This window comes from Schistocerca americana, chromosome 1 (assembly GCF_021461395.2).
Source record: "Schistocerca americana isolate TAMUIC-IGC-003095 chromosome 1, iqSchAmer2.1, whole genome shotgun sequence".
Classification (NCBI taxonomy): Eukaryota; Metazoa; Arthropoda; class Insecta; order Orthoptera; family Acrididae; genus Schistocerca; species Schistocerca americana.
Window position 1 is genome coordinate 777,033,973 of NC_060119.1, and position 26,891 is coordinate 777,060,863.

The following is a 26,891-nucleotide window of genomic DNA, read 5'->3' on the forward strand; positions in this document are numbered from 1 at the left end:
CAGTTCACTATAAAAGATGTTGACATTAGTACATAAAAGTTTTCCTTACTTGTTTAGAAACGCAGAAGTCCCCACATTTTCTTGTCAACTTATGTCTTTATTCACCCTTGAAATCTCAAAATTTGTCAGGGAACAATTCTAAAACTTATCTGGAAATTAGGAAAATATCAGGGAATTTCACTTGGGGAAACTTGTGGCAACCCTGTATAGTTACATCAGCAGCACGATGCATAGATGTGCACTCCTATCAGTGCCCCTCCACTCCCACCACTAGGCAATGACTCTGAGCATACAACTACATCATGTATTGCAGCAGTGGAGTGGTGAAGATGGAGTGGGGGGTGGCTGGCGAGGGGGGGGGGGGGGGCAGGACACATCACTAGCTATGCTTATTAGAACAGGCAAACGTGTAAGTAGCTGAAATTATTGCATGTACATAGCTTTCTTACTCATTACAGCAAAATTACTGATGTGTGAGTGCAGTCTTGAGTAACAGCTAGCTGCGGTAATAAAGACGTTAGCAAACTTCATAAACTACTGACTTTGTATGTGTTTGCATGATAAATGTGTATTAATATGACCAAGTGCACGTAGAATAATGTGAGTTTATTATTTTCACTTAACTTTGTGCTTCTTGAAATTTTGCTTGGCTGTTTGTCAACATGGCAGATTCTCTTCCTGCAAAATGTAGTTTGGTTGTTACTTGGATATATGTATGTTGAAATAGTATTATGAAGAAGATTACTTTCTTCACATCAACTTTTTAAGCAACATCAAAGTTATTTTAACACTAGGTAACACACATTGTCACTTAACAGCTCAATTTTTGCATAACAGTTATTCCATATTAAAATGTTCTGGCTCCATAGAGTGACCACAACAGACACTCAGCTTTACTCCATCACTGCACAACAGACAGACTTCCAACTACAGTTACAAAGATGTGTGAAGTGTACATACAAAGATTTACATGGAAAGTCAATATAATCAGTGTTTTTTAACTAAAGAGATACAATCAATTAATATTTAATAAACAATAGCATTTTTCTATCAGTTTTATCTTTTTGAATAATTGTGGAAAGCAGTGAGTATGGTTATGATATTTTTAACTTTAAATTATAAATTATGGTGTGTCAGCTACTTCTGTACTTCACAGAAAAAAAAGAGGGGTTTGAGCAGTTCCATTACAATGCCCAGAAGTAGTTGTTGGTGAATTGTAAGTGAGAATCTGACAACCACAATAACCTGCAGCAAGTCCTTGAGCATGGTGAATGTAATTTTTGTGAAAGTGGTCCTAGTGTCATGAAAGGGCATTGATTGAGCAAACACGTGGTCTGCTTTTGTTTCACTGTGCTGGCCTACTTATGCCACTTCAGATGTCAATGACTTGTACTATGTGACCCTCCATCATATGTGGGGGGTGAACCTGCTGCCTAGAGCACCATTCTCAGTGCACCGTAGCAGAGAAGAGTCACACCAATGATGTGCTCTGACAAATGTCATTGTCTGAGTGGCTAGGATATGTCAACAGAAGGCAGCACAGGAAAAATATGAGATATAAAATTAACGTGAAGTTCACTGCAACATACTCAACCTGCCTTCTCAGGTGAGAGTTATTTTAGAACATAGTAATTGAATTCAAGTCAATTCTTGAATAGTGAAAGAACAATAATAATGACTGAAGACTTGAAAGGCTGAAAATGTCACAGTAAATTCAAAGTTCCAAAATTCAATGTCCATATCCTAAGCGTGCCTCTCTCAAAGTCTAGAAGGGACGTGCAAAAGTTAAAGCCTCAAGAGGACAAGTAAAAGTTTTCAAGTTTGGTGTATTGCCAATGAAAAACAAAGACAAATCTACAAAGTCTAATTAATGGCCATGGCATTGGAGGCCACATCTCTTTGATATAGGACAGGGTTTCCCAAACTGTTCAGTGTTCCACAGAAAATGAATATTGCAAAAAACTATTAATAACATGGTGTTTTTCCAACATTTTGTTGATACTCATTTTTTTAAATTTTATTGCAAGTTCTGTGTTATTAGTTATGATTTAAAATTGATGTAATCATTAAATAAAACAAGTTTTTCTCATTTTTAAAAATTTTATTAACCTTCTAAATAAACAAGGTGTTACATCAAAGCACCATGATTCTCAGGGTGTCCTGTAAGAGAAAAAGTTTTGAAACACCTGATTTAGAGTCCACTAATGGTATAGGGCCATAGCTGGCAACTCCTGGAGGTGAAGGTCTACATAGATGGAGTAAGCATTGGCATTGGCATTGGCATTGGCATTGGCATCATCATCATCATTGTCATCATAGCAGCAGCTCCAGAGTGAGATCTTGATTGTGGGAATGCTTTTGCAGTTGACACCTGGTCCAGGAAACTCATTTGGAGTGAACTGATGGGCATTTGCCAGGCCTGGTGCTGGCCCAAATACTGTCTGGGCACCAGAATGCTGCAAGTACTACTTCCAGTCACACAGCATGTGGAGGAGAAAAGGTCAATGGGACCAGTGGCCAGCGATGTCTGGCAGTGAATGGGTTACCACCTGGTGGCTGGGCAAAATATGGTCATCCCTTGTCTCTTGCCTGAAGAGCTGTCCCCAGCGAGGTCCGTGTCCATATAACATATTTGTATTGTTAGCTGCTGGCTGAGTGGGCACAGGGTCTCAGCACAGCATTCAGCATTCCTCCTCTGCTCCCCTGAAGGGAGGAGAGGAGGTAGCAGCTGGGATGACTGTGTAGCGGAGATCCACTCCATTGGCATTGGCGCTGGTGTGGCATGTGGAGCAGCTGAGGAGATCACAGGGAAGCTGGCCGCAGGCTGGAGCTGATATAGACCTGTGGTGTCTGGGATGGGCATTGTGGAGGACTCCACCTCTGGAACATATGGTGATGGTAGCTTAGTGGACCCTGGCAGAGGATCACAACAAGGCTGCAATTTGTTAATGTGCTCATGGTACACTGTTTTGAAGCACGAGCTCAGTCGTGATGTGGCCCAAAAGGTTGAAAATGACCTCAGGATACCAATGCTGGTGGCCCAGACATGATCTTGAAGAGAGAAACAATGGTGGCTGGACCACTGAGAGGAAGGATGAGCACTGTGGGGTGGATGATAGATAATTGTGACCAATGTGGCAGCCACAGAGTTGTCCTGCTGGGTTTGACCTGTCCTAGGGAGTGGAATGATAAGAATCCAGAAAAAGCATATGTGCTTTGTCGAAATGGTTCAGACAGTGGGATTTAACTGTACAGACAAAGTGTTTGGCTAGACCATTGGAAGCAGGGTTGACAGGTGCAGTATATATCAGTACTACACAATTTACTTTACAGAAAGTAGAATATAGCATGGAAGAAAATTGAGGACTGTTATCCATTATGATAGTTTCTGGGAGCCCTTCAGTTGAAAAAATGCAGGACAGAATTTGAATGGTCTGCCCAGCAGACATTGTTGACATTCATTATATATAGGGGAAGCCACTGTCAGCATCTGTAGCGAATGACGAGGAGTACCCCCTGAAGGGACTAGAGAAATCCAAGTGTAGCTGGAACCAGGGGTCTGTCCAAGGGAAAGAAACTACATGGAGGGGTGGCCTTCTTGCTCTGGCAGGTGAGGCAGGCTATAACCATGCACGTGATTGTCATGCCCATGCCACCCCAGTAGACACAGTGGTGGGCCATGCATTTGGTGAGCACAATGCCCCAGTGGCTGACGTGCAAGAGAGACAGGATTGCTATGGAGAGCTCATTCCAATGTTGCCATTAGGCCTGGACCTCTGAGTGTCACAGTTGCTTATGGTCTGGTGGCCAGCAGCATTGCACCAGGCAGAGTAACTTGCAGAGCACAGGGTCCTCGGTGGTGTAGTGCAAAATCTGCTTGGCGTCCGATGGGAAGTTGGCCATAGCTACCTCATTGGTGATGTCCAGGTGGAAGCAGGTGCATCAAAGGAGGGTCCTGGCCCAGGGGCGTATGAGGAACAATACTAAATGTCATAATTATAACTTGAAAGAAACAGCACTGCCTGCTAAAGATGGCATGCTGTTTAGGTCGGAATATTTGCTGACTCTTTGAAAAGAGGAAGTATGTGCTTGTGGTCCATGAACAGCATGAAATGGCAGCCGTAGACATAGTTGTGAAACATCTTTAGGCCAAATATGATTGCTAGGGATTGTTCCCCCCCTATTTGACTGTAGTTACGCTGTGGAGCGGAGAGAGTCTTAGATACAAATGCAGTTGATTGTTCCACCCCCATCAAACACATTGTGATGGGGCAGGTTGCGCTCTCTCTCTATCCTTTAAACAATCAGTCCACCTACCTGTATTGGTTTCAGGTTGTCTGCACCTTCAGTCTGTAATCGTAGATACTAGTTTAGCTGACAGAAGCAGCATTGATGAAAATTCGACTAAATAGCTACCCCACAAAGACCACATAACTCCCGTCCATGGGCAGTAGCTGAAAGTTAGTTTTAATTATTGAGTGTTCGAGATTCTTACACGAGTCATTTGAAAAAATATCAACATTTTCTTCAGGTTGGTTTATTGTGTTTGAAACAAGAAAAATGACTATCAGTTCTGCATTTAGTATTCCAGCATCAATTATGGAATGTCATTGACTGTCTCTGTTACAAATTCACACCCAAATGCAGCCAGAAGGTATTTAGTCTGATCCGAGATTCTGAATTTCCTAAACAGTCACTGGCCTATGACTACTTGTGAGTTAACACATTCAGCTGTTCAGTAGGCTTCTTAAAAAGAAGTGCTTGGCATAATGTCTCATAATCTGCATAAAACACACCATGCAGAGTTAATGTATAACATGAAATGTTCACACGCAAATATCTCCTACAATAAACTACTCACAGAGCTCAAACTTTCACAAAACACTCAACACTGAAGTCGCTTTTCATCAGCAATATCTTCATTTTGGTACAAATTTAATCAGCGCTGTTTAACCTAGATGTTTACCAGAAGACGGCTCCCGAGCGACCATATAGACTCATAGATCTGAGGCACAAAACCGTGCTGAAATGCACAGGTAATGCTGAATTTCTATTCATCTAATCAGATCATCTCTAGCACTTCTTTACTCATGGCATTTCTAATGTCAGCCAATCAGTTTACCACAAGTAATTTAGACTAGATGTTTCGTAGTCCCAAAACTAAAGTCAAGCTCATATGAACATATGCACAAATTTCCTCTAATGAACAACAAATTCAACACATACATTTACTTAGTTTTTATAAAATATCACATTCTCACTTTACGTATGGCCTCTGTTCTCTCCCTGTCTCTCCAAAACACTCACACAACCAAAACACAATAAAATAATAATTTTCCAATGTACTTTTGATAATGTCAGAAATCTGTGCTAATGAAACCATTATTATGTGTTTTTGGTAAAAATTTATATCTCCAGAAGTATTGAAGTTAGTGATTTGAAATTTTTACGGTATGCTTGTGTTATCCATGGAATTTGATATACTAATTATGAAAAGGATCAATAAATATTTAATAGTAGTTCTCCAGATTTATGTATAGTTTGTGTAATATATTGCATGCAGTGTTAATCAAGTACAGTGTTCACTCAACCCAGTAGCCAATGTCAACTGTGCCAGAACGAGAACCAAAAATCTGCTCTCCACCTGGCTCCATGGCAAGCTACGCTTTCAACGAAAGATGACAACTCATAATAATTTTCTATGTTGTAAAATGTGAAAGGACTGCCCCAACTGATATCCAGCTCAAAGAAAAAGAAAACACTTGTCTTTATTTGTGGTTGGCCTTTGGAGGACCGTGAGCAGTGCATGTAGCTTGTTAGCCAAGTCCTTTGTGCCCTTGCTTGTTGCAAGAATGTCATCTAAACAATTCACTGTGTCTGGCACATTGCGGGTGATGGGCTTGAGGTAGTGTTGAGAAATTACCAGAACACTGGCAATGCAAAACAGAAATCTTGTTTTACTGAAACAGTCTGAATGGAGTTTTGATCACTGAGAAGCATCGTGAGTCTTCAGCCAACAGAAGCTGGAGATATGCCTCATGGAGATCAGTCTTGACAAATAATTTGCCATCCATGAGGTGAATCATTATGTCCTCTACCCTAGGAATAAGGTATGCGTCTATGATAGAGTGGGCATTAATGGTTGTCCTGAAGTCCATGCAAATGCACAGTGCACCATTTGGTTTTTCTATGATCACTATGGGGGCAGCCCATTGGCTGTTGCAAATGGGGGTGAGAATATCCTCATCCTACGATAACTGTAGCTCCAGCTGAAGTTTGTCTCTGAGCGCAAAGGGAACATTTCAGGCTTTGAAGACGTTCAGTGTCACTGATGGGCATGTGCCTCAAAATCTTTGACACCAGCATAAGATTGCATGAACACTGAGCTAAACAAGATCATTTAGGAAGGTGTTGGCACACAGTGACTTGATGATGGGAGCGGAGTCATGGATTTCTGAGCCAAGAGCACTGAACAGATCCAGGCCCAAGGGACTGATGGCTCTAGGAGAGTTGATGACCAAAATCCTAGCTGAGAGATTTATCAAACAGTACTGAACTTGGGCTGTAAATTGGTCATTGACTTTAATGGTGTCATTGCAGTAACTATGCAGCACAATGCCAAAAGGGACGCCATGCAGTAATAACACTGCCAATCCATGATAGTCACGCAGGACCCCGTGTGTATCTGCAGCTCAGTGGGCAAGTTGGTGATGGCTAACATGAGGGATAGAGATTCCTCTTAGTGGCAAAGCACAAACTGGATGTATGATACACATGGAAACAGGTCCACCCCACATCTGAGAGGTGCATGTGTGCACAGTTGACATTTATTTTGAGCACGAAGTGGTACATTGCAGTCCTATGTTTGGACTTCTCACAAGAGGTGCACTTAAGTGCACTGGCAGTGGCACTGATGACTAATAAGATACTGGCTGCTGAATCTTTGCCAGCATTGTGTTAATCTGACCTAGGTGTGAAGTGTGACTTGGACTGAGGGTAGCATGATATTGGTCAGGCAGTGAACAGTTATGATGGGTTTTGCAGGATGGCTGATAATCTGAGAGACTGTTTAAAAGCTCTGTAATGTGTAGACATGTTTCTAAGGAAGAATCCATCAATTTAAGGAGATCTGTGCATAGCCCTTTATTGAGGTGTGCAAGAGTATCATGTCATGGACAAAGGAAGCTACATATTATTACTTGCACTGAGGATTACTACACTGAAAACAGCAGTTGTGAGATGAACGCTGGAGGTGTGTGATCCATTCTGTTAAGTTTATGGCAGTTAAAAAGCTTGTAGTGGGTTGCTGCCACGTGCACCTGGGAGATAAAAGTATTGTAACAAACTGGATTTCAACCTGTCATAGGGCTGAGCCTGGAGTTCTAATTACAGATTAAGCTGTTGTAAAAGGTAGTAAATATTTGTCCCTGGCTCATGCTTCTTTTTGAACTGCTGAAGTTAAGGGAGTGAAATTCAGTAGCTTTTGACTATGTTGTTAATCTGAGAGAAGTGGTTGAAGGGGATCCCTCATCGCCAGCTCATCTGTTGAAGGCGGTGCAGGAAGAATACCCAGTTGTAAAATTAATGTGAACTTTATTGTAACATACATAAACTGTCTTCTCCAATGAGGGTTATTTTAGAACACAGTAATTGAAAACTACTCACTTTTTGAATGTGGAAAGAACAACAGTAATACGTGAAGGCTGAAGGCCTGAAAAAGTCGCAGTAAACTGATAGTTCGAAAATCTAATGTGTATACCCTAAGCATAGCTCAATCAAAGCCCAAGAGGGATGTGCAAAAGTTAAAGTCTTGAGAGGACAAGGAAAAGTTTATGCCCAGCATATTGCCAGTAAGAAACAAAGACAATTATTACAGAGTCCAAGTGCCGATCACAATGTTGGAGGCTCTTTCTCTTCGGTGTAGAGGCCATGAATGGTGAAGGTCCATAGTTGGCAGCTCGTGGAGGCAAAAGTAAACATGCATTGTGTCATCATCATCATAGTGGCAGCTCCAGAGTGAAATCCTGATTGTGGGTGACTGTATCTTGGATGCTGTGTCTGGGTGCTAGGATACTGTAGGTAGTAGTTTCGATCACATGGCTCCAAGAGAAGAAAGTGGAAGGGGCCAGTGACCTTTTGTGGCACTTGGTTGCTGCCTGGTGGCTGGGCAGAGCATGGTCATCCCTTGTCCGTTGCCTGGGTGGAGTATGACCATCTGTTGTCCATTGCCTGAAGAGATGTCTCCTGCAAGGTTCATGCCCGCATAACCCGTCTGTATGGTTGGCTGCTGGCTGAGTCCTCAACACCACACACACTGTCACTTTCGCTGATGGATACAGATTCTCTCTCCTCCTGAGGCAGCACATAGGGACTGAAACAACTCACCAAACCCATGGATGTTGCGGACTGGCATTTTTTATCTCGGATGTTGCGGATTGGCATTCCTCGATCTCAGCATCTCTTACAGGTGAGAGAAGGCACTGAGGAGGTACTGGTGAATCTGCTTCTGAGAGGAAAAGTGGCATCACTGGGAGTGCCATGGTCCCTGTTGACTGATCAACAGAGCTGAGAAATCAGCTGAGGCTGCAGCTGCCTACTGTGGGACTGGTGTGGGAAGCCAATCCACAGTACCTGCTGAGTAACAGCAGTTGTGAGATTGTCGCTACTGCAGCTTGTGCTGGTAAGGCCATGTCCTGTGTGAGCAACAGAAGCGAGTGACAGCGAGCGACTTCTGCATATGCGACACTCCAGCAACAAGCAGCAACATTGGGCGACAACCTTGGATGTCCTGCATGTGAGCGACCATGTCGCGCTGCAAGATGGCTGCTTAGAGCCAACCAGCTGTTTCTATGAAACGGCATCCTTAACCTGTACAATATTGTAGCTGTAGAGTAAGGCTACAGAATTAGGTTTACTTAAGAAAACAAAGTGAAGAGGAATGCTCTGCATGAAATTTACAAATAGAGGAACCTCCATGGAGAATTTCATAAGTATCGTCAGCTACGAAGATCACCAGACAAGTTCTTCGAATACACATGAATGAGCAGAGGAGCATTCGACTATGTCATCAATAAATTAAGTACAAATGTTTTTTTTACATGATCAAGAACTTTTAACAGCCAATAAATGCAGAGGAATGCCTATTACATGACTAACTATGGTAAATAGAAACATAAGCAGAAACAGTGAGACTCCTGGACAGTAGGTAGCTGTGGTGTAGGGGTAGCATGTACAGCTCGTAGTGACATGCAGGAATGAGGTCCTGAGTTCGATTCCCGGCAATTCTTATATTTTTACTGACTCAATTACGATTCTGTATACTAAGTTTTATGTATACTGTTGACGCTGCATCACTAAGTATATTTTTAAGGCCTTGCCAAAGAACGTGATCTTCACACCTATCACTGTATATTACATGCATTTAATTCCTAATAAATTACAATGAACCATGAAATTTTACAGATATTTCATGTTGCGAAAGTAATTCATCAGCAGTCAGTGTTAAGGCCAAGCGATTCAATTACTCTAAATAGTCTCTAAAAGTAAAGCTTACAGACTTTTTGAAAAGAAAGTCAAACATTTTTTGTAATGATTTGTCTAAAAGTATAAAATAAAAAATATTAGGGAAACGTTTAGTGTAGCTCATTTTCTGTTTATGATTTCGAGCATCATTCAAAGGCACATAGAGCGTTTCTCTGATCTACTTATTTCTTTTACACAAATAATTTCATAAAATATTTGAGTGATTCCTTCCATTTTTTAATTTCAAGTTTCATTCAGAAAGCATGATCTTACCGACTCCTTGTTTGCATTCCTGACGTACTTGATTCGAAGGTAGCCTTTTTGACATTTAAATACCGCACTAATGTATCTTTTTATGTGCAAAATAGCTAGGTCTTGAACAGATGACATTTTTGACACTTTCATTTAAAGCAGCTTTTTGTGAAATATTTCAATTTTTCCTCAGCTTATTAATTAAATTTTTGTTCATTACCCTGATTACTTTCAAGCAGTTAAATATTTTCATGCCAAACTAGACCTGATGCTGATCACTTTGAGACTCCGTTTACCTGTTTCTCTCCCTTGGTTTGCCTATGAAAATTTGGACAAAACTTCATGGTGTAAGTTATAGAGAGTTGTTTTCGCTCTGCTCACGCATTTACAAAAAGAACCTTTTATGATATACGACAATTTTTACGACCACTTGATTCCTGAAGCGCAGGAAAGGTTCGGACGCGACGTGAGCGACCAGTCTGCGGATATAAGAACCAATATCTTAAGAATGAAAAGAGATATCATTCCAGCCTCAACTTTAAATACAATTTAGATATATTGGTTACATTTCATACGCAATAATGTATGGCCTTAAATGGATGATACGGAAAGTCTACACAGTGTTATTTTACCTCTGCAGATTCTTAAAAATTTCGTGCAGCCATGTACTCAATTTTGTGTAGCACAGTAACTATGACGAATAACGGAAATAAATTCTGACCTTTATCATTTAAGGATATCAAGTCAAATTTTTTTGCTGAATCGTTTTCTTGAAATTGGATGTTAAGTAATTCATAGCTGCTATCGCATCCCCTCCACTGCTTTGCCAAGTAGACACGTGACTGTTGCTCTGTGTCGCATGTGCTTCAGCGACAAGATTCAAACATGTTTGAATTTAAACGTTGCCAGTTGCAGTGGGAGACAGGCAGCGACACAGATGTCGCTCACATAGGACACTTCCATAACTACACCTGCAGTTGTGTTTTGTCGCCTGAAGCTGTCATGCGCTGTTGCTCACTTCTGTCACTCACGTAGGACATGGCCTAAGGGGGAGGTGATGGTGAGACAAGGCATCCACAATGCAAGACAAAGGTTGTAATGAGCATGAGGCTCTGAGAAATGCAACTTATGCCACAGCTGAAATGATAGTACTGCCATTGGCAGCCATCCCTGTCCACATAGCAAAGGTAGCATACCATGTATCTATTGATTGTTGCAAGCACCCACCCTGAGTGTGCTGACCGTATATTAACCCCCACAACATGGTGACTGTATGGAAACGAAGGTGTGATAATTCTTGCTTATGCTGCTGTGGATATAGTCCATGAAGGAGGTTTTACTGCTGTCTGCCATGCAGGTACACTGCTGTGCTCTTGCCATAGATCTGTGTGACCTGGCAGGTGCTTTAAAATTAGACACAGTCAGCATTTGCATCAAGCTTTCTCGTTAGTAATGAATTTAGCAGCTACTTGGGAGTGGGCTATTGAGGAACTAGTGGCTCAAGCACAAGCACTTGTAAGTGACTTGGTCTTACTTGTAGCGAGAGGGAAATAGGCAAAGTGTGACACTGATTGGCGTGCAACGAAAACTATGCATGACAAGTACACATTTAATGAATTCGTTATTTCATTATCATAATTATTTCACCATTACATTTTCACAACGAACTTGTTTACAAACATGGTAATATCAGAAAATAACCTTCACTTTTGTTCATGAGCATGTGCCTAGAAGGAAAATTTTTATCTACTGTAATCATACTTAATTTATAAGGGCACTGAATGTAACCCACAGGAGAGCAATTATCCTTTTCAGCCACTGTCAGAAACTGAACATATTATTAATAACTATTTTTTCTGTTGAATACAGATCCTAAGTGATTCTCTTGCCTCTTTAAAATAATGCAGCAAATTTTTTGAAACTATAGGACAAAAAAAAAGACAAGAGACAAAAACGTTGTGATGATTATTGTCATAATGGTCCCAAGATGGAACTTTGTGAACATTTGCTTTGGTAAATTAATTTTTTTTTTTTTTATCAAAGGAACACTGCCTTTAAATCTTGCCTCAAAATGTACGTTCCAATTTCTGTTTTAACTCTCTTTAATGTGATGTCTAGTGATATTCCTGAACCTTCATCCATAATTGCTTTTTTTTTCTTTCTTTCTTTTTTATTTTAGCACACTACTGTTCACAAAATATAAGATTTGTGAAAATAAAACTTAGTCACTCTCATTTCCAGTGGTTCTAAGAGTGAACAAAGAAAACTTCAGGCAAGTCCATTAAGATTGTCTTGGGCACCTCACTCATCTGACAATATATGATTCAAATCCCTAATAAAATTAAAAAGTAAGAAATTATCCCAGCCAGAACTGTTCTGGCATATTCCAGGTCTGCCCTGTAGAATTCATGTTAAGTCGACTAACATTTATAGAAGGTCCTCCTCCATTGTTGTAGCTCTGTGACAAATGGCATACAAGTCTCAGTGAATCTAATGTGTCTCAAAACACAGTGAAACCTTGTGGGCTTGCTGTACCAAATGTTTGTCACCACTCTTGCTCATACAGACTGTGAGTATTCAACATGGAGTGATGAGCCTATGAGTGGTTTTGAAGGTTGAGATGACCAGCTCTATTAAAAAATACATGAAACAGCCCTCCTGAAGACCTTAAATTTGAGGCCATTGAGAGAAACTGTTTGGAGAAGTGTCTTGTTGAGGAGCATAATCCATACATATGAGCTGACCAGATGCTCAATTTCATTTCTTATCCATGCAGCAAGGAAAGCACATTAGCAAAGGCAATGGTGAAATGACAAGCCAGTGGAATCCATTTCCTGGGCCAAGTAGTAGCATATGAGTCATGCTTTGAAGCGAAGCCTTGAAGTAAATAAGCTGTCTATGTCAGATTGGCCCATACTGGTAGGAAGTCTGGCCAACCTAACTTCACACATTTCAAAACTTGTTGAATCCATTTTCAACCCTCCCACAACTGTGGTTGCAGCAATGCAAAAATTATTCCAATGCATGGTGTGTTTCTGTGTTGTTCTTGAAACATACGATCTCCTGTTGGTCGGAATTGGTCATAAATATTGTGGATCAACTGTTCAAATAGCACTGAAAGATTTGGGGGGGGGGGGGGGGGGGGTCGCAATCAAAATTCCAAATGAGGACCTCTGGTATTGATTCAAACTGAATGAAGTGTTTAAAACTAAAACCTGTAGGCAGCTGTAAGTATTCATTCTACAGAGATTGACCTTCGTGCATCATCAGCACCTTTTAGTTTGGAAAATAAATTTTTGGGTCAAGGGATTGAAAATATGTCTACAACTTACAAGTTAATTGCCTTAAAATTTCCACCCAGTCTAAGAGAGCCATTTGCCTTTGAACAACTATTAATAGAGGTGCTCAACACCTATATGAGATCGGAATAATGAGATTTTGTTTCTGTAAGCAGTCGAGTTCTGTTTTAACTCCATCATGGAGGATGGGGGTGGGCAAAATAGGGAATAGTGGTTGGCTTGATGTGACTCTCACCCTGTGTCTTTTGCACAACCTGGACGAGGATATAAAAGATGTGAAAATGTATATAATTCATCAACTGTTTCGAACGGTATCTAGGTTGACACTATGTGGATTTTCTCATTGATTAAGACTGCCAACTGATTGAAGACCTCTAGGTGGAAAATATTATCTGTATTCAATGAACCAATGACTGAACTGTAAATTTGTCTGGCTACACATTTACGTTATAAATCAACTTGAAATGTTCCTTTTATCTGTAACTTATGCCCACTATAAATCATAAATTGTGGCAAGTGGTTGTAATGGTGATGCAAGAGACCCCTTGTCCACTTGAAATACAGGTTGTTTCAAAAAGAATGACCTGATTTCAAAATTGATAAAAACAGACTACAAACATGGGATACATTGCAAAATACTCAAAAAACTTAATGTTTTAGCTATACTATTACAAATGCTATGTATCCACCAGCAGCAGCATGAACAACATCCTGTTGGAAAATGAAGTCATCAGAGTCCTGCTGAAGTTATGGAAAAAGCCAAGCTTGCAGCTTTTGAAAATAGATAATTGTAGTCTCTCTGTGTTCCTTCAAAGGAGGAGGGACCTTACAATTTTTCACGAGAAATGACACAAAAAATGTTCACTTTAGAGGAGTCTCCTTTGTGCTCAATAATGTCATAAGTGTTCTGGAGTCCCCATATGCGAATGTTATGTCGGTTTACTTTACCACTAACATGAAATGTTGCTTCATCATTGAAAATTGATTGTGGTAATAATATACTGTCTTCCATGTCCTCTATCAGAGCACTGCTGAAGTCAACCCATTTTGTTTTACCACCAACCCAAAGAGCTTGCACTGATTGTAGTCTGTATGGTTTATAGGCCAAACAATACGTTAACACTCATCAGACAGTTGTATGAGTCATTGTCAGTTCTCTAGCCGCCCACTGTGGCCGAGTGATTCTAGGCGCTTCAGTCTGGAACCGCGCTGCTGCTATGGTCGCAGGTTCGAATCCTGCCTCGGGCATGGATGTGTGTGATGTCCTTAGGTTAGTTAGATTTAAGTAGTTCTAAGTCTAGGGGACTGATGACCTCAGATGTTAAGTCCCATAGTGCTTAGAGCCATTTTGTTTGTCATCTACATGTGCAGTGAGTAGACTTTCATGGACTCTGCTCAAACATTTGTCGAATTTTTTCACCATGCATCAGAAGTGCAAGGTCAACCTGGAAAATCCTGCCTCTTCAAATTGTCGATACCAGCAGTGAATGTTTTTTGGGTGCAGATGGATCAATATCAAAAATGCTGACGAAAAGCATGCTGGACCAAAATCATTGACTCAATCTTTGCAACTGCTGCACACAAAACATCCTTTTGTTGAACAGATGCCATCTTACTTCTGACTGCCTGCAAATGGAGAAGATGCATTGACTGACATCTAAGGGTGATTTTGTGAAACTTTAGGCCACACTTATTCTAACAACACACATTTCCTTGCTGGTGCGTCCCTTGTTTCACAGTTATTACTATACCAAATCATGTCATTCTTTCTGTAACACCGTGTACTGTTGTTTAGTCTAAGATCTATAAAGCTATTAACATGTTTTGTTGAATACACATTTCTGTGTTTACTGAAGTTTGAATTTTATGTGCTGAATTACTATTGTGTCAACATATTGTTCCAGTCACAGTGTTGACTGGAACACACTCTTTAAATTTCTGAAGCTAACAAGGATAAAATACAAGGAAAAAAGGCTATTTACAACTTGTACAGAAACCAGAGGGGCATGAAAGGAAGGCAATGGTTGAGAGGGGTTTGAGACAGGGCTTTAGCCTATCTCTGATGTTATTAAATCTTCAACACTCCTCTTGTGTTTACAAGACCGGTCATAGAACCTATGGTTATAGATTGAACTCGGCAAGATTGCTGGTGAGGACATGTACATCCATTGTATCTCACTGTAGATAGCTGAAATACACTGACCTGCGTCTTTCAGATGATGATGTCCCCTCTGCTCAGTAAAAGCTCTGGTCATGGATTAGCTGGACTCAGAATCTGGATGAATGGCTGTAATGGTGATGTGAAGCTTGACAGGAGTTAGTGGTCAAATAATTGTGCATACATTTTTTGAAGGGATCCATTTTTTATTCTGGTAATTTCCTTTGTGGTGCTTTACAAAAAACAGTTACACAATCACTTATCTTCCATCTACATTGTATGCAGATTAGAATGGTCTTCCACTCGCACATCACTCCAGAACAATGACAATTACATTTAACAAACTCCAAACAGTGCCACATCTTAACTGATAAGGAATGTTTTGCCATGATCAGCAGGATCTACGCCCGACACGCAACCATTCATCTCTGCCATCCCTTTCTAACTGCCACTTTATTGCCTTGACATAAGATAGGGAAGTGCTTCCTTGTGTTTTGGGCTAATCAGAGCCCTCCGTTTTGTTGCCTACATATACGTTGCCTTCTGGAGTTGACCAATGGCCGTCGTCTTATGTAGCTGATGTAATCCCACATTACCAAGGACGCTACACAGGATGCACTCCATTTCCCAGCTTATTTACCCTCTCTCTCACAGTCCAGTGGCAATATATTATCCACCATTGCATAATCTTTGGTATCACTCAATGAGTACCCTCTTTTAACATAATCATTATAAATCTGTATATTGAGCAAGCAGTAAAGGAAACTAAAGAAAAATTTGGAGTAGGAATTAGAAGTTCAGAGAGAAGAAATAAAAGCTTTGAGGTCTACTGATGACATTGTAATTCTGTCAGAGACAGCAAAGGACATGGAAGAGCACTTGAATGGAATGGACAGCATTTTGAAAGGAGTATATAATACATTGAAGCACCAAAGAAAGTGGTATAGGCATGCATATTCAGGTACAGAGATATGTAAACGGACAGAATATGGCATTGCAGTCGGCAATGCCTATATAAGACGACAAGTGTCTGTCGCAGTTGTTAGATTGGTTATTACTGCTACAATAGAAGGTTATCAATATTTAAGTGAGTTTGAAAGTGGTGTTATAGTCGGTGCACGAGTGATGGGACACAGCAACTCTGAGGTAGCAATGAAGTGGGAATTTTCCCATATGGACATTTCATGAATGTACTGTGAATATCAGGAATCCAGTAAAACATCAAATCTGCATCACTGCAGCCGGAAGAAGATCCTGAAAGAACATGACCAACGCGACTGAAGAGAATCGTTAAGCGTGACAGAAGTGCAACCCTTCTGCAAATTGCTGCAGATTTCAATGCTGGGCCATAAATAAGTGTCAGCGTGCAAACCATTCAACGAAAAATCATCCATATGGGTTTTCAGAGCTGAAGACCCACTCGTGCAGCCTTGATGACTACATGACACAAAGCTTTACATCCCGCCTGGGCCTGTCAACACCCACATTGGACTGTTGATGATTGGAAACACGTTACCTGGTAGGGTGAGTCTTGTTTCAAATTGTATCAAGTAGATGGACATGTACGGGTATGGAGACAACCTCATGAATCCATGGACCATGCATGTCGGCAGGGGACTGCCCAAGCCTGTGGAGGCTTTGTACTGGTGTAGGGCATGTGCAGTTGCAAGACATGAACATTATTGAGCGTATCTGGGATGCCTTGCAATGTGCTGTTCAGAAGAAATCTTCACCTCCTCTTAATCTTACAGATTTACGGACAGCCCTGCAGGTTTCATGGTGTCAATTTCCTCCAGCATTACTTCAGACATTAGTTGAGTACATGCCATGTCATGTTACAGCACTTCTGCTTGCTTGCGGAGACCCTACATGATATTAGGCAGGTGTACCAGTTTCTTTGGCTCTTCAGTGTATGAACATCAACAATAGCAAAACAAGGTAGTGGAATGTAATTAAGTTAAATCACATGATGCTGAGAGAATTAGCTTAGGAAATGAGATCAAAAGGTAATTTGGGCAGCAAAATTGCTGATGTTGGCCAAAATAGAGAGGATTTAAAATGGAGACTGGGAATGGCAAGAAAAACATTTCTGAAGGAGAGAAACTGTTAACATCAAATATAGCTGTAAGTGTTAGGAATATTTTTGGAAGGTATCTATGGAAGTGAAACATGGGTGATAAACAGTTTAGACAAGAAGAGAATAGAAGCTTTTTAAATGTGGTGTTACAGAAGAATGCTGCATATTAGGTGTTAGATCATGTTACTAATGAGGAGATACTGAATAGAATTGGGGAGACAAGAAATTTGTGACACAACCTGCCTAAAGGAAGGGATCTGTTGTTAGGACACATTATGAGACATCAAGGGATCACTGATTTAGTATTGTAAGGAAGTGTGGGAGGTAAAAATTATTGAGAGGGAACCAAGAGGTGAATACAGTAAGTTGCATTCAGAAGGGTGTAAGTTGTTGTAGTTAATCTGAGATGAAGAGGCTTGCATATGATAGAGTAGCATGAAGAGCAGCATCAAACCAGTCTTTGTACTGAAGACCAGATAACACTGTTTTGTGGCTGTTTGGTCTTGCGTCAAGTATGAAAATTACAAATAGTGCTAAGGCGACCATGTCTCTCACAGTGGAAGCAGATTTCATACTGCTTAGGGCAATGATCATGTGAACACCATACAGAACATTTATGACAGGAAGGTAATGGAAATCAGTGAGTCCATGATCTGAACGGTGATAAGAATTACCTGAGTAATATCTGGAATGATCCATTCTGGTAAAAATGTTATACATGAGTTGTACAAAAATGTTGCATTTCGAGAATGATTGCTTATTATAATTGTGGAATGTGTAGTTAAATACATTTTATATGGCTTTATATGGCCCGAAGGTGGCCAGAGTGTGACAAAAATGATAGTCAAAGTAAAAAAAGTACACCTGTGTATTGTCTGATGCAGGATCCTAACCATATGTTTACTTTCTCAAAATAATTTGGTTACAGTCCATTTTTCAACACAATTCTCCAGTGTAGTTAACCTGTGCCCTTTAACTACGCTCACTCATTGCTTCTTACTTATAGGAAATTTTCAAATATTGATTATTGCAGGTCTTTCAGCTGGCTCTCCACCTGTCCAAATAAGGCAGCATCACAGATTTCATATTGCTTAGGGCAGTGACGATGTGATCACCATACAGAACATTCATGACAGCAGTTTAAGACATCTGATGCCTACTTCAGCTAAATTAAGTAAATATTTCATTGCTGTGCTGGAGTGTTGTGATAAAATCACATTTGGGAGGATGAAAGTTCAAACACGCATCCAGCCATTCAGATTTAGGTTTTCCGTGACTTCCCTAAATCGCTCCAGGCAAATGCCGGAATGGTTCCTTTGAAAAGGTATGACTGACTTCCTTCCCCATCCCTAAAACCATCTGAGCTTGTGCTCCATCTCGATAAAAACACTAACTATTGGGTCTTGATCATGGATAGATAGTTTTAAGCTCATTTGAGTATTGAGGTGAGCACATTTCTGCAGTGTATTCAGAAGCAGCAGAGTCCAGGTTGTCGACAATACCTGTAATTGTATGGGATTTTAACAGTGTATAAAATCTATACTAATTCAGAAACATACGTTTTTAACTAAAAGTTTTAGGAAGTTTTCAATATGGAATTAATTCTTGACTATCTGTAGATTCAGAAACATACGTTTTTAACTAAAAGTTTTAGGAAGTTTTCAATATGGAATTAATTCTTGACTATCTGTAGTTTTCGTTGCGGTTAATAATAGCTTTTATACTGTATTGAGATTGGAATAAAACCATGTTACATTCTTTTATTTTTGTTATTTTTCCACAGATAGCCGCCAATGTACTGACCTCCGTGGTTTCCTACGACCAATGGTAGGGTGTCTCCCAGCTTGGTGGCGATTTGCACAGTGCTTGCGCCGATACAGGGACACCAAAGAGGCCTTCCCACATCTAGTAAATGCAGGAAAATATGCAACATCATTTTTTGTCATCCTCTTTTCAGCACTTAATATTGCAAATGAAAGTGAGTATATCTTTAATCTAGTGTCTTGTCTCAATGTATGGTAATGCTATTGAAATGTAATAGAAATGAGTAAGAGTTATTGAAAAGCCCCAGTTTTGTTCAGATAAAGACAAAGCATGACTTTCATACTAAGAAAAACTGTTTTAAAATTACTTTATTTTGGTTATGGGGATGGAAAATTTATGCAAAATATTTATGAGTTACACTGATTTTTAGAAATAAATTAATTTGAAATTTTTTCCCCATGCATACGACTGAACATACAAAGGAGAATGAAAACTTGATATACTATTGTGATTTTATTAATTTTTGATTGTTGGGTTGTATTTACTATGAATAAATGACACTTTTAAAAATAATTTATTGCTAGAATTATTGTCATGCAGTGTTTAATTCGAAATTCCCAATATATGCACTTGACCACTAAATCTCTATAATTCCTGCTACAGTATTTTAACCTGTTGCTGGATTCCAAGCATTGATTGTGGAAATAACATCTAAAACAATGATTTGGCTGTTATATGATCTCATAAACTTGTTTTGATATTCCAAATACTTGGTGGAAACTCCCACAAAATATCCATATACCAGGTGTAGATATCATAGGAAGTAAATTTCAGAAATAGACGAGGCCAAGAATGTAGGTTTCATGTCCATGATTTAAGTTCAAAACTGTAAAAGTCCATTTTATATCACTGTATGTGCATGGCCAGTGCTGTCTTCCTACTGTCTTTCATTAGGAAACAGGTAGCCCACCGGCCAGAAAGACAAAATGTTCATTATGCTCAGGCTGTGGTGAACATGGCTATTACTTTGGTAGCTCTGGTGCTGCTCATCAGAAACACTTACAAAAATTTTCTTGGCAACAATAATAAGTATGTGCCATTAAACTGATTTGTTAAAGGTACATTTCAGAGAAAGAAATGTATAAAAATAATAAAAGTGTTCTAAATAGTAGGAACTAGATAAGAGAAAAATGTTGTATATGCTGCTGTAATTCAGTTTTTATGGCACAGTTGAAGAGTAAACATACACTGATCAGCCAAAATATTATGACCACTGTCCACTGCGAGATTCATGCCTCCTGGTGGTGTTGCTATCACCTGACACAATGAGAAAAGCATGTAAGCCGAGCAGAGATGGATGGGGGTTTACCCTAGTGAAGATATGTCCTGCAAATGGAGAAATCCACTGAGATAAGCGACTTTGACTTTGCCAAAGGGCAGGTTATTATTCCGGGGATGGAGACTTGCATACTCTGAAAAGTAGGCTAAGACGATGATCTATGGCATCTCTGGCAAAACAGCATAATGCTGGTCGATGCACATATGTTTCGGAGCACAACATTCAGCGTGCATTGTTGAACAAGGGGCTCCGCAGCAGATGACCCCTACATGTTCACATGCTGGCCCCATGACATCATCACTTAAGGTTGTAGGGGGCTCGGTATCATCAAGATTGGACCTTGTGTCACTGGAAACGTGTTGGCTTAACAGATGAATCATATTTTTGCTACACCAGGTTGATGGTAGTCTCCACAAATGCCATCATCAAGGCGAACAGCTGCTCGAAACATTCACCCAGCCATGGATGTAAGCTGGCCGTAAGCAGTGATATGCATTATCTTGTGCTTGCAAAGTACTTGTGGTAGTAATCGAAGACACAATGTCAGGTGCGGACTATCTGCTTTATGCTTCTACATCTACATCTACATTTACATTTATACTCCACAAGCCAACCAACAGTGTGTGGCGAAGGGCACTTTACATGCCACTGTCATTACCTCCCTTTTCTGTTCGTCGCGTATGGTTTGCGGGAAGAACGACTGTCTGAAAGCCTCAGTGTGCGCGCTCAAATCTCTCTAATTTTGCATTCGTGATCTCCTTGGGAGGTATAAGTTGGGGGAAGCAATATATTCGATACCTCATCCAGAAACGCACCCTCTCAAAACCTGGCGAGCAAGCTACACCGTGATGCAGAGCGCCTCTCTTGCAGAGTCTGCCACTTGAGTTTGCTAAACATCTCCGCAACGCTATCACGGTTACCAAATAACCCTGTGACAAAACGCGCCGCTCTTCTTTGGATCTTCTCTATCTCCTCCGTCAACCCGATCTGGCACGGATCCCACACTGATGAGCAATACTCAAGTATAGGTCGAACGAGTGTTCTGTAAGCCACCTCCTTTGTTGATGGACTACATTTCCTAAGGACTCTCCCAATGAATCTCAACCTGGTACCCGCCTTACCAACAATTAATTTTATATGATCATTCCACTTCAAATCGTTCCGCACGCATACACCCAGATATTTTACAGAAGTAACTGCTACCAGTGTTTGTTCCGCTATCATATAATCATACAATAAAGGATCCTTCTTTCTATGTATACGCAATAAATTACATTTGTCTATGTTAAGGGTCAGTTGCCACTCCCTGCACCAAGTGCCTATCCGCTGGAGATCTTCCTGCATTTCGCTACAATTTTCTAATGATGCAACTTCTCTGTATACTACGGCATCACCCGCGAAAAGCCGCATGGAATTTCCAACACTATCTGCTAGGTCATTTATATATATTGTGAAAAGCAATGGTCCCATAACACTCCCCTGTGGCACGCCAGAGGTTACTTTAACGTCTGTAGACGTCTCTCCATTGAGAACAACATGCCGTGTTCTGTTTGCTAAAAACTCTTCAATCCGGCCACACAGCTGGTCTGATATTCCATAGGCTCTTACTTTGTTTATCAGGCGACAGTGCGGAACTGTATCGAATGCCTTCCGGAAGTCAAGGAAAATAGCATCTACCTGGGAGCCTGTATCTAATATTTTCTGGGTCTCATGAACAAATAAACCGAGTTGGGTCTCACACAATCGCTGTTTCCGGAATCCATGTTGATTCCTACAGAGTAGATTCTGGGTTTCCAAAAACGACATGATACTCGAGCAAAAAACATGTTCTAAAATTCTACAACAGATCGACGTCAGGGATATAGGTCTATAGTTTTGCGCACCTGCTCGACAACCCTTCTTGAAGACTGGGACTACCTGTGCTCTTTTCCAATCATTTGGAACCTTCCGTTCCTCTAGAGACTTGCGGTACATGGCTGTTAGAAGGGGAGCAAGTTCTTTTGCGTACTCTGTGTAGAATCAAATTGGTATCCCGTCAGGTCCAGTGGACTTTCCTCTGTTGAGTGATTCCAGTTGCTTTTCTATTCCTTGGACACTTATTTCGGTGTTAGCCATTTTTTCGTTTGTGCGAGGATTTAGAGAAGGAACTGCAGTGCTGTCTTCCTCTGTGAAACAGCTTTGGAAAAAGGTGTTTAGTATTTCAGCTTTACATGTGTCATCCTCTGTTTCAATGCCATCATCATCCCAGAGTGTCTGGATTTGCTGTTTCGAGCCACTTACTGATTTAACGTAAGACCAGAACTTCCTAGGATTTTCTGTCAAGTCAGTAAATAGAATTTTACTTTCGAATTCACTGAATGCTTCACGCATAGCCCTCCTTACGCTAGCTTTGACATTGTTTAGCTTCTGTTTGTCTGAGAGGTTTTGGCTGCGTTTAAACTTGGAGTGAAGCTCTCTTTGCTTTCGCAGTAGTTTCCTATTTGATGTCTTCTCGGATAATTATGTCATCTTTCAGCAGTACAATTGTCTGTGTTTTGAAGCCAGAATCATGCTACAGTGGTTCAAGAAGTATGATAGTGAAATCATGTCAATGTCTTGGCCACCAAATTTGCCTGATGTCAATCCGATGGCTCCCATCTGGGTCGCTGTCAAGCATGATCACCACATACACAAATCAGCAGCCAGTTATCTACAGGAATTACATAACTTGTGTGTAGGCATCTCGTGCCACATAGCTCCACAAACCTACCAATGAACTGTAGAATTGTTGATGTGCAGAATCAATGATAAATTGCATTACAAAGATGGTCCAACAAGCTATTAAGCAGGTGGTCATAATGTTTTTGCTCATCAGTGCATCAGTTACAAGATGCAGGGTGCCACAAGTAAGTCAAAAAAATCATTTTCATGTTGCAGCATCACTGAATTTCTGTGTTAATTAAATGAACATCTAGAGTGTATGTAATGTATAACTTATGATAGTGTTGTTTGTTATATCTTCATTTGTTTCTATCCAGTTGATCTTATCATCATCTTATGAAATTTGTCTGTTCTGCAGGTAAATACACGTTTACATCAGAAAATCCATATTTTTATTTGTGGGTGCTTTCATATATCCTTAGCTCCTGCTATGCATATACTTGGGATATAAAAATGGATTGGGGATTGTTTGACAAGAAAGCAGGAGACAACAAATACTTACGAGAAGAAATTGTATATACTTCAACTGTAAGTATATGAAGTATAAGCTGGAAAAAAAAGTCAAACAAAGTCATCAAATGGAGAAACACACACACACACACACACACACACAGAGAGAGAGAGAGAGAGAGAGTGTGTGTGTGTGTGTGTGTGTGTGTGTGTGTGTGTGTGTGTGTGTGTGTGTGTGTCAGAGTCATTCACTTGCGCACAGTGCACAACTCTCATATCAATGTTGTGAGAGTTGTGCATGTAGTTTTTCCCATTAAATAAGGGCTTTGCCCTATAGTTAAAATCCACAGATATCCCTTTTCACTGTTCGGTACCTCTTTCCACAGTGAATAGCAATCTGTCTTAATATTCATATTATTATTACAACATCAATGAGTCATGGTTGGAATCAGTCTCCTCATTCTAATACCTGGGTGTAAAATTTTTTGTAAATATCAAGTGAAATGTTCTCATAGGCTCAGTTGTAGGTAAAATGAGTAGCAGACTTTGGTTCTTTGGTTGGATACTAAAAATATGTAGTCAGTCTACAAAGGAGATTGCTTACAAAATACTTCTATTACATTTCCTAGATTATTGCTTAAATATGAGAAATCCATACTGATTGGGAGTAGTATGGAACCTTGAATGTACATAAAAAAGACCAGCTTAAATGGTCACAGATTTATTTCAGTCATGGGAGAGTGCTGTAGAAATGCTGAAAGGTATAAATTTGCTGACAATTCAAAATAGACAACCACAAAGGCTACTTACAAAGCTTCAGTTACAGATTAAATGGTTCAAATGGCTCTAAGCACTATGGGACTTAACATCTGCGGTCATCAGTCCCCTAGACTTAGAACCTAAACCTAAGGACATCACACACATCTATGCTCTAGGCAGGATTCGAACCTGTGACTGTAGCAGGAGCACGGCTCCAGACTGAAGCGCCTAGAACCACTCAGCCACAGCGACCAGCACTTACAGATTAACTGAGGACCTCAGGAATACTTTACTGCCCATAATGCATTGTTCCCACAGGGATTTCAAAGACAAGATTAGACTAATACAGTGTGCTTGTAGACATTCATGCAGTCACTCTTTTCACAATCTATACACAAATGGAGTGGGAAGAAACCCAAAGATAACAAGGGCAGATGAATGAGAGAACTATTATTCCATCGGTTATTGCTAATCAGAATGACATATTGAAAATAAAGGTGAGAATTGGCTTGAGGACACTAAGTTTGGCTGTAGGGAAAATAAAGACATCAGAAAAACTCTCCATACTTTACAACGAATGATGGTAGTAGTAAAATAAATAAAACACTTTAATAAGATTTTCCAGCCTAGAAAAAGCAAACTGGTGCAAAATGTTTGAAATCCTCAGAAAAATAAGTGTACTCTGGGAGGGAAAATGAATTGCATACAGTATGTACAGGATTGGAAAACTGAAACTGATCCATAAAATATTTACAGTAAGACTGATGTAGGACTGACCCTCGTTACTAAACATCACAAAAGATGCTGGAAGTGGCCGCAACTGATGATGGAGCACTGTGTTTGATTTATCAAACTGTGAGGCATGTGTAGAAGCTCTGCCTGTGTGATAGCAGCAATAATGATTTCAGTGGTCTGCTGTAGCTCTTCCAGTGTGTGAGGATTATTTGAGTACACCTGAACCTTCATTTTGCCCCACAGATAAAAATAACAGGGAGAGAACCAGGCGATCGAGGTGGCTGGGTGATTGTACTGCCTCTGCTGACTGTCCTCTGCTCGCCAAACAACTTGTGCACACGTGACGACATTGTGAGGGTGGTGCATGTTGTTGCTGTGGCTCGCAGACAATATTCATAGAATCATTCACCTTCTGTGAGTTGATTCCTGTATAGATTAAACAGTTTCTAGATATACTGGTTAGCATTAACAGTTTCATGAAAAAATTGTTTTATAATGTGGACACTAGGTGTTGCACACCAAGCACCATCTTTAGATTATGCAATGACCCATTGCCAGTGGCTCTTCAAAATAATGATCAGTTTTATAGTGCATAATGGCGAATGTTCTGTGATTTCACAAGTCCTTACTGGCTGAGCCAGCCCTCATCTGAAGAAATTAAAAACTGAAGATCCAAAAAATACTGATTCCACTTCTCAGGAGCCACCAGCAGAACTTAATACTTGAAAGTCTGTGTGAGTGCTTTAACTTGTGCACAGCAGTAAATTCGCAAGGTTGCAGATGCACGTCTTTTATGATAATACTATGACACAATGATCTCCTAAGTCCAATATGCACAAATGAATGGTGTTGAGATTTTGTCAGATATTGTTCGAGGCCTGCCTTCACTTGAGCAATTTTTCTGGTGTTTGAACTCTTTTTGGATAGTTACAATTTTTATTTGTTCTAGTCCATTTCATGTCATTTTGCTTCTAAGTTTTGTATTACAGACTTTGCTGGAGGTTTTGCCATGTGTTCCATTCAACTGGTCACTAAACACATTTGTTCCTCTTTCTCACTCAAATTTAATGATACAGCGAAGTACTCGGGACAGAGTATGTGAGAGATGCACATGTTCAGACATGTGACAGCAAACAAATGATGCATCAAAATCAGGGTTTACAGTATTTTCTGTGAGGAACAGTAATCCTGTTCATCAATGAGTTTCAAGTGCATGTCAGTCTTTTAAATATTTTTGAGGCCAAATTTATTTTGTGTACCTTGTACAAGAAGCAAAAGTACTTCGCAATAGAGTCCTTGTATAAAAAGTTCTTGGTTAACATGACACATGAAATTTGGATAAAATCTCAAACTTTCAGTGATTTTCTGTATCATCAAAAGCTTGGTGTTCTATCTTAATTGAAAACAGCAAATTAACTGAAGCTTTTTATTCAGAAAGAAAGTGCTTGGATTAAAAAGGACATCTGTTAAGGATGCAGTCTTTCCCCTCTGCTGTTACCTGTATATCAAAGTAGCAATGAAGTAAATAAAAAAGTTTAAGAGTGCCATTAAAATTCAGGATGGAAACATATCAATGATTAGATTTGCTGATAACAGTGCTATTTTCTGTGGAAGTGAGCATGTAGTACAGAAACTGTTGAACAGATTGATTAGTGTGCTGAGCACAGAATAGGCATTAAGAAAAACTGAAAAAGATGGATCAGCAGTAATGAGATCAGTGGCAAACTCAACATCAAAACTGGAGACCATGTAGTAGAAGCAGTGAAGAAATTCTGCTGCTTTTGAAGCAAAATAATGCGTACTGTATAAAATAAGGAAGTTATAAGAAGCACCATG

At 40.1% G+C, this 26,891-nt stretch overlaps 1 protein-coding gene across 1 annotated transcript in view; it reads left to right on the forward strand.

Moving 5' to 3' along the window:
* The window catches only part of LOC124612256 (xenotropic and polytropic retrovirus receptor 1), a 121,499-nt gene that overhangs the window by 77,414 nt on the left and 17,194 nt on the right, over window positions 1-26,891 (forward strand). The window contains exons 7-8 of the mRNA XM_047140342.1: window positions 19,092-19,286; window positions 23,470-23,639. Coding sequence (XP_046996298.1) covers window positions 19,092-19,286; window positions 23,470-23,639 — 365 coding nt within the window. The remainder of the gene's footprint in view (window positions 1-19,091; window positions 19,287-23,469; window positions 23,640-26,891) is intronic.